The 10,878-nt window shown below is 42.8% G+C and overlaps 1 protein-coding gene across 2 annotated transcripts in view; it reads right to left on the bottom strand.

The window, feature by feature from the left end:
• Scel (sciellin) overlaps nt 1-10,878 on the bottom strand; it is a 99,988-nt gene that overhangs the window by 43,076 nt on the left and 46,034 nt on the right. For both annotated transcript variants that reach the window (XM_021203754.1, XM_021203755.1), the window contains exons 9-12: nt 6,908-6,985; nt 4,734-4,799; nt 4,243-4,302; nt 327-371 (exon numbers count right to left, since the gene is read on the bottom strand). In XM_021203754.1, coding sequence (XP_021059413.1) covers nt 327-371; nt 4,243-4,302; nt 4,734-4,799; nt 6,908-6,985 — 249 coding nt within the window. The remainder of the gene's footprint in view (nt 1-326; nt 372-4,242; nt 4,303-4,733; nt 4,800-6,907; nt 6,986-10,878) is intronic.

The following is a 10,878-nucleotide window of genomic DNA, read 5'->3' as shown; positions in this document are numbered from 1 at the left end:
AGAGAGAGAGAGAGAGAGAGAGAGAGAGAGAGAGAGAGAGAGAGAGAGAGAAACTGTGATTTGTGTTTAAACATGTAACTACCTTAAACTTCATGGAACATGAAAATCAAAGACACTTAGATATTAGTACTTTCAGACTTTCATATCTGCTCGATTATTTCTGCTAGCCTTTTATCCAAGATTGGTGAGATATTAATAACTAATCCGATATGTCGATCCTCCTACTTGAAAATCAGAAAGTTGTTTTTAATTCTGACAAGTTGATACAAGGAGTCACAATGTTCAACGTAATAACAAAGTGAGCAGCAGACCTTTTGAAACCTCACCTGTTCAAGCTTTTGTTCATTCTGATGAGATTATCCAATTCTTCACTTTGGGAAGAGAAAACAGAATCTCATATTAGTTAGAAAGCATTGCCAGAGTCAACATGCAGATTCACCTTAAAATAACTGTGAGTGCTCAGAAAGAGACCACATGTCCCACGTTAATTATCTGTGAAACTCTATTCATCCTTCAAGGTTCTCCTGAAGCCAGGCTGAGAAGCCTTTCCTGGCCCGGCAGCTGACGTCTCCCCTGTGTTTGGATCTCATGCAGCATGTGGGGTTTTGTGCCTGCTTTGTGGGACTCTACTATACTGTATATTATAACAGTAGCAATTGTCTGCTTTCTGAGTATTAAGGTTCCTTCCCATACACGCTACTTAAAATTCAGAACTGTACTCTACAATGCATCCCGCCAATCTTTAGCACATTGCCTTTAGGTAGCTGCTTAATACTCACTTTCAGCTGAATCAACAAGTACAGGTCCACTGGCTAATTTTAAACTCTATTCACATTCAGTGTAGCTGCACGGAAAGTAACTATTTCTCCAAGTCTACTCAAAGATCCTAGTAAGTTAAGTAAACTTGTAAGCCTGCTTCCATATTGGAGAACTGAAAAGCCCCTTTCTTCTCAGGAATGGCCTTTTTAAGTTAAGCTTATGATTGGTGAATTCCTTAGACCATGGGCTCAGCTTTCCTCCCCAGGCAGGAAGCCTGGGGTAGAGTGCTCCCTGAGAGAATCCTCCCGCATCGCTTCCTCCCGTGTGCCCTCCACAGTATGCCTTCCCCCAGATCCTCTTTCCTCCTTCCTTTCCTCTCTGTCTTCCTCATTCACTGGTTCCATCGACACATCTTGGCTCTCTCTCCTTGATGCTGTATGTCATATGTGTCTCCAGGTTTCTTTAATGTTCTTCTTGAGTCCTTTCTGGGGTTGCCCAGGAGACCAGGATGAGTATTTACATCCTCAAGTTTCTAAGGCTACAACATCTACCCTGCCATCCACAACTCATTGGTGGCCTGAGTGAATTTCTGTTGATACAATTGCCCCGAAGGTAAAAATAATAAGTATAATCATGTTCGTCTTTAAAGGACCCAATAAGTTAATATATAATTCTGAGCATAATGCTTAAGAAGTCCTAAATTCTCACCTAATCCTAGCCATTATAATAAATAACACCTTGCCAATATTTTTCATGGAACATATGCTTGCTATATTTACCTTTTCAATTGCATTTATAAACAGCAAGGCACTGTCTCAGCTTCAGAGAGATATAGTGGATGAGCCTGTTCTGTGTGGTGAAGATGCCAGGCGAACCACTATTTCCAGAAGAACTGCCTAGGAGAGCCCCCTCGGAAACCCTCCAATATGTAGATGACTCGTTTAAAGAAATATTATACGTTTAATGATAAAACTGAAAGTTGAGAGTAAACACTGAAATGTTTTCAGACCAGTTTCTGGACCCTATTGAAGAGGAAGAAGAATAGTGTTCTATCCTAATGGGGAAAAAAACCCCTGCCTGGTGTTCAAACATGGCGTGCTATTGCTGTTTCTTGCTTACAGAGTTACCTGATAAGCAGAGGCTGGCTGAAAATTTTGTTTCCACCCCAAGGGAAAGAGAAACTGTACGAATCCTGTACACTCTAATCCCAGGCTTTTGTGACTGTCAGGAGCCACAGTGATGAGATTTTCCAGGATTCAAGTTCCCGACTGTTTATCACAAGAAAATTAGCATAAACCCCGAGAAAGATGCTCTGTGCTAAATTAAACACCAGAGAGGCAATGTTCTGAAGAAAGAGCCTGAGCTTTCAAAACGTCTGTAAATTAATAAAAAGCTTTCGATATTAGGTTTCACCATTGTCTTCGCAACAAATTAAATGCCCTTAATCAGATAGCAGTGGCTCTCTATCCCACAAAGAGCAGCTGGGAGAGTGGACCTCTTTCTATTCCCTTTGGACGGCCCAGAAAACATTACTCTGTGAAGGCAGCAGCTCGCTCTGATGCATGCTTGTTTCTGTGAGCAGTGTGCCTGTGGCTGGGGCTCAGGGCAGGAAAGCCAGGCCAGCTTCTGCTCTCCCTGTGTGGAGTGACTCACACCACAAGGTCGTTGCTCCTCAGTGTCACTCACATGGCTTGCCTTCACCTATCCCAATCTCTAAAAGAAAACTTATTCCACAGCTATTAAAAACAATGTCTTAACCGGGACATGGCCAAGCAAACCCGTGATCTTAGATCACCAACTCACGACCTGCTTGTGCTGCAGGGTGAGTTCAAGTCACGACTGGGAAACTTAAAGGGACTCTGGTTTGAGAAGCTGAGGAAATCTCCATGACTGATGGCTTTCTCGTCACGTGTACGGCCTAGGCGTAAGCCCCAGTACTGAAGTGTATACTTCAGGGTAAATTCAGAGTATCAGAAATACAGGGTCTTAAATGGAAGAGAAAAATCAGATTTGACCCACGCAGATCCTCTCTAGTCTCCTTCTAAGTCAAAGTCCCTATTAACTGCACAGAAAGCTGAGTTGTTTTCCCGTCTGGTTAAGTCATGGTATTTGTTGAGAGAAGGTCTCACGCTGTACTCCAAGCTGGCCTTCTTTCTGAGCCTCCTAAACACTGGCATTGAAGGTGTGTGTGGCTTGCAGCTTGTCCAGCCTTTTTTATTTTTTGTTTGGTTTGGTTTTTAGTGAGATGAACTCCAGTAAATTCTTATTGTTTTTTAATTACATTACCCAAGAGAAAACTTCTCAGGTTTGGGATTAAAACAGTGAAATATTTGTATCCAGGATTTTGACACATTACTCCTTTGGACAAAGCTTTGTATTAGTGTGTAAGCATTCTCTGGTGACTAAAACAAAATATCTTCCCTGCAGATGATGATGAAAGGGACGAGGATGAGATTAAAGAGATGCCGGCGTGTTTATACGGATAACAAAAGCAAGTATGGCCAGGCACTGTGCAGTAGAGATGGCTGGGCTCTAGACTCTGAGGGAGGAAGAGCGGCACTCACTGGACCACAGGGAAGACTTCACAGGGTAGGGGATTTGTGGATCTGGATCTTGAAAAACGGTAGGGTTTGGATGTGGTGGCACCAAGACTGGTAAAGATGGCTGTGTGGAAGGGGCAGAAACAAGCGGGTCAAGAAACCGTAGAAAGACAGAGGTCTGTGCTGGTGTGGAATATGGGATAAATATGTGGGTGAAGTCAGAAATGATTCTGGAACTGAACTATTCTTGTTCTAGATTAGCAAACAGTCATATGTAACTATAGCATGTATTTACATGTGGGAGCCATGGCAGGTGTTTACAGAAAGCTTTGTGGTATCCAGTGGCGTAAATGGGACCGAAGAACGATAGGTTAGAGGAGTGTAAGTGAATGAGAAGAATGGGCTTGCTGGTCTCTCATCCTGGACTCAATGGGGCCTTGAACCTGCATAAGCCTTGTATGTACAAGAGACACTGTGGACTTTTAGGTTATACATGCCTATACGACATGGAGGGGGAAGGGGTGGAAGAACAAAGAATGATTTTAGAAGGTCGAGCCTGCAGGGGTGGAAGGTCAGAAGCAGAAAATAGCTCATCTGTGAAGAAAGGTGAATGTGGTCCCAGGATATTTGAAATGGGGGTGCGAAGGGGAAAAAAAATCAGTGGATATCTAGGCTAGGGATGAAAACAGAGAACTGGAAGCATGGTTGAGATCTGAGGTCACAAGGATGAGTAGACTCGGAGGAGGATGAAGATGGCCATCCATCCATGTCAGCACCGGTCACTTTGTGTGGGTACTTACAGAGACACTGGGAGGTTTTCCTTTTTAGTCATATATAACAAACATCTCTGGGTATTGGCTCACATTTAGAAATAACAGAGGCACTGACTAGCTTTAGATCACAAAGAAAGGGGGGGACTAGGCCTGGAGCTCTCAAACCTCACCCCTTGTCAGTTTTCTGAAGTGCAGCTGCCACTCTGATGATGTCATCAAGATCCTCAGTCCTTAAGTGAACAGAAAGAGAAGCAGATCAGTGGGGTGAAGCTCCATTGCCAGGCTAAACTTCCTAGAATTTCTGGTGAAGGACAGAGAGTCCATGGTACACACAGGCATGAGCATCCTTCATCCCCACTGAGGTCTCCATGCATGGTACACACATGCATGAGCATCCTTCATCCCCACTGAGGTCTCCATGCATGGTGCACACAGGCATGAGCATCCTTCATTGCCACTGAGGTCTCCATGCATGGTGCACACAGACATGAGCATCCTTCATTGCCACTGAGGTCTCCATTCATGGTACACACAAACACTAGCATTCTTCATCGCCTAAACCACTGAACTCTCACAGAAGATGCAGAGACATCACATGCCACATGCAACACAATGTGAGAGGTGGCACAATTAACTACATGCAGGTAGAGGTTGTTGGTACCTTATATTTCTTTCAGCACGTTTTTCTGTTTCTCCACATGCCCCCGCTGCAGCTGCATGTATCTGCCTAGATTTTAAAAATAATGCCTGTTAGGTAAGAAACTCCTCCATGTTAAGTTTATATGTATGAGATGACATTTATGTTCAGAAATATATATTATTTGACAAAAAATTTCACCTTAGTTCTTCGTATTGGCTAAAATTCAACCATTCCCCTTTTTGAAGGTTTAAAACGTACAAGATGCAAATTTTACGATATCAGCTTCTTTTCATGTTTTAAACCACAAGGTACATTTAGTCACATCTGACCTAGACTTTGTTCATTTTATTTCCATTCATCAAAACATTTTGTCTTTACCTCTATCAGATAATGATGTAACATTTTAAATATCAAGAATATTATTTTGTTGTTAGGCACCAATATAATATTTTTTCTTAGAGACTTATTTCATATGACTACTTCCAAGAAATGCATTTGCTCAGGTAAGAAGAGAAATTCGTCTACATTTCAAATACCTCTACCATACCAAGAAGGGCCATGTTAGGGTGGCAGCCATGACTGGTACCGTGCTAGGTTGTTAGAATTTATGAGGCTTCTCTCCTCAGACTGTGGCTGACCTACTTATACATTCTTGCTTATTCTCACGAGCTATATTCAACCATTTTTTGTTCTCCTGAGGACGTGTGTTAATTACATAGAAAACACTTCCCTTTCATATCTGTTCATTAAAATCACCATGCTGTGATTAAAGCAATCAGAGTTTTTAAAACAGGCAAGTTGCCCCAATTTTATTTTTTGGATCATTAGTGGAAGAAGGAAATGAGAATAGTAAATGTGGATTTGACCAACTCCTGTGGAATTTAGCTTTTTCTGAACATAAACATGTGCAGCCCTCTAGTGTCCATGCTTTTAGCTTAGAATTTAGGTGGTACAAGGGCAACTGATTTCAGTTTCTTTTTAAAAATCTATTCTAATTATGACTTAATTGCTTAATACCATAAGACTGAAAGGACGAATCAGGTAAGACGGGAAGCTTGAGAGGTTGCTCTTATGAGATAATTATAATTGCTGCAGAAATGAAAAGTTATAAAATGAATCCATACCATTAATTAGTTCAGTGAAAAACTATTCTCCTAACTCATTAAAGCAATATCCTAAGGACAAAATTTCAGAGAGCCAGGGGGATATTATGGGTAGAAGCTCTGGAGTTTTACCCCCTAAGGATGAACACACAGTGCCACACACCCCTGTTCTTTGGTCAGGCTGTCTAGCAGGCCATCCTCTTTTTTAAAAATGCTTTTATAATTGTGATTAATAGTTCTGTATTTACATAATAATAGTTCTGTGTCTTTCATGATGTCAAAAATCCTCCTCAAGAGGCAACAATACAAAAAGAAACAAAAGTAGGCATTCAAGCGGATCTGACATCTCAGTCTCCACTGAGACACTGGGAATCAGTCTCTCAATACCAATGGGAAAAGATGGGATGTCCATCTTGAAAAATGGTCCAAGGGACACATAGCAAGACTGTCAAGCTTCTGATTTGGCCTCTGAGCATTAGTTATAAAGTTCCAGAAGTTCAAAGTAGAAAAGAAAGTGCGTTTTTCCTGATATAGAAATAAGTTATTTGGGTAGTCTTAAAAGTTTTTGATAGTTTTGAAATGAATAAAAAATACTTTAGTTAAAAAAAAAAATCAAGTAACAGCCTAAAGGTATTTCTAGCATAACTGAGGGTTTGAGTGGTGATGCAGAGTAAGTATGTCTTTTATTAAAATATGTAGCTCTCCATAGGACCCTTAATTACAAGGAAATAGAAAGGTAATATAATCTTATATGCACTTTAATAGACATGCTATATATACATATATATGTAAAATATATATGCATTATATCAAGTGCTAATATATAAAAAGCCTTCATATAAACACTTCCAGTTCTGTTTGTCCACAACTATTTCAAAGGTATAGTTCCATAAGACAGGTAATAGCCATCGGTATTCTAAAGCAAAAATAGTGACACATGCATATTGATAGAGTTATAAGTTCTGTGAGTCTCGAATTAGTGAATGAACACGGGAAGAATAGCCATGCTTTCCACAAAGCTGGTCACAATTTTTTTTTACTCTCATTCCCTTTCAGCATCCTGGCAAGACTTTCAGAAGGGCAAGCTCTTACCTATTGGTCTGCCTCAGTTGTTTAGAAGCAATGGGAGAAGAGGGCTTTGGGGGGAGTGGAGGGTGCAGAGCTGGGTCCCTTTGAAACAGAAAACAGCAGCTCATTAAACCGTGGAAACCGTGAGCATTGCAATAGCTATTAACCAACCGCGTCTATCATGGGAATATCTCTAAACTCGTGACCCCCATGTATGGGAAACCCGAAAGTCAGAAGTCACAGAGCACAAACTCTAAAGAAGTCTTATTTTGAATATGGATGTTTTACAGGTCCATTCACCTGGGCTTTGGGAACCCTCACCATCTGTAACTACAGTTGGAACTACAGCATGCCCTTTAGTTGGCTCAGCACTTTGCTGGTACGCTAGGCAGTGGTGGCATTTTGAGTCATCACCCAAGCACAGTAACTGGCTCCCTGGTACTACGCATGCGCTTCCTTGGGGTTGAGTTACACAGGCCGCTGTAGAAACAGCAAGGTTTCTCGCATTTCAGATCTCAAAGAAAAGTTGGTTTGGAGTCCTTTAACTAACTCTTGGCATAAATATTATCAGCACGTGACACCTCGGTGCTGACAAAATATAAACTATGACATTAGCCAACTTCCAATGAGGCACCCAAGTCAGCCCCCAAAGGCCACATGACTAAGGGACAAGGGAACAGGAAACGGGCAAGTCTGTCTAACTAAATAAAGTCAGCGGTTCCTGAAGTCACGTGACTCTTGGGCTCCCCCGCCTCCCTCCATTGCCACTTTTGTGTTTCCCTTCTCAATTGTCCTGATGCAGAGCACCCGAAAGGCTCTCCAATCTGATCCCCTAACATTCACAGCCTGCAGAGTAGATCTGCACTCGGGATAAGGCTCCCTGCTTAGGCAGGTCAGCTCCAAGGCAATCTTATCCTGCTTCTTCATCTGTAGGAAGCTCTCTAACAGGATTGGTGGGGATTTTCAGGACTGAATGAGATCATAGTTTTAGTCAGCAAACATCACTTGGTAGCTTTCAGTGTGTGATGCACTCTATGAAGTAGATAATGCCTCTCTCTCTCTCTCTCTCTCTCTCTCTCTCTCTCTCTCTCTGATAAAGATTTATTTTTTTTTATTTTATGTATATGAGTGCACTGCAGCTGTAAGATGGTTGTGAGCCATCATGTGGTTGCTGAGAATTGAACTCAGCAACTCTGCTTGCTCCGGCCCCACTCACTCCAGCCCAAAGATGTTTTTATTGTTATATCTAAGTACACTGTAGCTGTCTTCAGACACACCAGAAGAGAGCATCAGATTTCATTATGGATGGTTGTGAGCCACCGTGTGGTTTCTGGGATTTGAACTCAGGACCTTCAGAAGAGCATTCAGTACTCTTAACAGCTGAGCCACCTCACCAGCCCTAGATAATGCTTCTTGTTTCCAAAAGGCTTTAAATATACAAATAAGTGATGTTGTACAAAAAAAGAAAGACAGAAAGGAAGACAGGAGGAAAGGAAGGAAGGAAGGAAGGAAGGAAGGAAGGAAGGAAGGAAGGAAGGAAGGAAGGAAGACCAGAGGGAAGACATAGCATAAAAGGGCTAGGGACTCCATTTTATTAGCATGGCCCCTGGGGAAGCCTCTCTGTAAGGTGACATTAGAGATGTGACTTGCAGGAAGTGATAAACATCCTGAGGACAGCTGGAACGCCAGCTTGAAGATGACATTTGACACTTGGAACTTTATGAGGTAAGCAAAGAAACTATTGTAAAGAGAGACAAACTGAGAGCCCCGGCTTCTGGCCTCACATCCCATGGCATTTCAGGGTCAAGCATATGAGAAATTAGAGCAAAGGAGCCCCCTGGAGAAGGACGGTCCAGGGAAGGAAGGTAAAAGTGAGGAAGTGCTGTGTTTCCTGGAAAATGCTGAGCAAAGGCTTGCCCAGCCTGATGGACAAACCAAGGAAAAACGAGGACGAGGACTGCGAAGTTAGCACGGCTCTGCCATAGTGGTCAGGGCATTGGTAACCCTGACATCATCAGTCCTGACAGAGCAGTGAGTGTTCGGGGGGTGGAGCCGAACGCACTATAGATTTAGGAGAAAATGGGAAAGAAGGAAGATGAATTGAAATTGACGCTTTTGGAAGGTACAAGATACTAGGGCACATGACTGCATGTTTGTGTGTGTGTGTGTGTGTGTGTGTGTGTGTGTGTGCATGCATGCGCGCCTGTGTGTCTGCCTCTGAGTGTGTTTGGTCTCTGGTAGAAGCACAGACTCACTTAACTATATCAAAAGAGACAGAGGAGACCAGAACTGCTGAGCCATCTCAGTTGATTTGGGGCAGAGAAAGTTGTCTTTTGTTTATTTCTATTATCTAAGAAAAAAAAATACGAAGGCTTTCCCTAACTGAGCAGGAGGGTGAGCAGACCCAGGGAACAGCACGCTAGTTTAAGAGATTTCTATATGTCAAGAGCTCTTCTAAGGGCTTCTTGTTGATTAATTAACTCAGTTAGCGCTTACTATAATCCTAGAACCAGGTGGGTTTTTTTTCTCCCCATTATACAGATGAAAAGACTGAACCAGAAACAGTGAAAATAAATATCCTATAGTTACACAAATTATACAACTTATGCAAATGGCCTAGTGGGGAGTCTGAACACTGGGCTTTGGCCCCACCCCCCTCCTGGCTGCCTCTCAGGAGATCCTGAACGCATGTACAGTATAGAGTTAGAAGACAGCTTCCTTTTTAGAACATCATTTTCTCTTGCCGTAGTCAGCTATTTGGAAACAGGCTAACCAGAGGCTTAGGGGTGGAAAAGTTCCCAGTTCACTGGAGTGCAGCAGATGTGACAGCACAGGGTGGGGACGGGGGGGGGTAGTGATGGCACAGGGCAGGGATGGGGGGAAAGCTGAGAATTATAACAAACACCATGGAATCAAGAAAAAAAATGGGATCTGAGAACATAGAGCTATGGAAAAAATGGCAGAATCCATGAGCTGGTGTTTAATGTGAGGCTGGGGAGTTATTGGATGTTACATTGGATCTAAAGAGATACAACAGAGCAGCGAATGTAAACCTTAGAAAGTGACATTTCACTGGCCCTGCCATCATGTACAAGGAAGGGCCCAGCCTGTGGGCAGATAAGCTAGGGTCAAGAGCTTTGGAAAGGAAGCCAGGAATGTGAAAGTTTATGGGGGGAAGAGGGGGTTCAACATAGATATAAAAATCGCCAAATACTGTAACAGAGTCTGTAGGTGCTTATGAAAAACAGAGTCTAATGTCCAAGTCTTCAAAGACGGAAGTTGAGTGATTCAGAGACCTTCAGAGGAAGCCCAAAAAGAAGAAAGGCCCCTGACAACGTGGCTTCCAAAGAGAGGTGGAGGGTTAAGGAGAGAAGAGTTAAAATCAAAGGGAGGAGAAATGGGACCAAACAAGATGGCAGCCCTTCCTCAATCCCTGTGATACTTAGGCACAGGGGAAAGGCCTCGCTTAAAGAGGAGTGGGGGTGTCACTCACTGAGGGGATGAGTAATGACTGGGAAGGGTGGGGAGTTTGATGGTAACAGGTGCTTGCCAGAGAGGAAAGATTTGATTGATGCAGGATGATATCAGCTAGGATAAGATCGGGGATGAGAAGCTGCGATGATGGTCCAAGTGGTTAGAAATGACGTGGTTGGACTTCTTATGAGGTCAATGGATACGTGCCTAGAGACAGGGTAGGTTTTTACTGAGGCTTCTGGGGTACACAGGACACAAGGGTTTCCTGGCTTTTGGTTCTGTAGCAACAGGCAGGAGCCACTAGAGCAGTTTGCAAGGAAATACTCTCCGCATCTTGATGAAGTGTCCGATTCTACATTAGATTCTACATTAGATTATTCCATTTAGATCGACACAACCATCTTTTTTATCAAAAAAAGCACTGGTGGCGCACACCTTTAATCCCAGCACTTGGGAGGCAGAGGCAGGCAGATTTCTGAGTTCAAGGCCAGCCTGGTCTACAGAGTGAGTTCCAGGACAGC

Source organism: Mus pahari, chromosome 8, assembly GCF_900095145.1.
Source record: "Mus pahari chromosome 8, PAHARI_EIJ_v1.1, whole genome shotgun sequence".
NCBI classification, from domain to species: Eukaryota; Metazoa; Chordata; class Mammalia; order Rodentia; family Muridae; genus Mus; species Mus pahari.
This window is presented reverse-complemented; position numbering and strand designations above follow the sequence as displayed.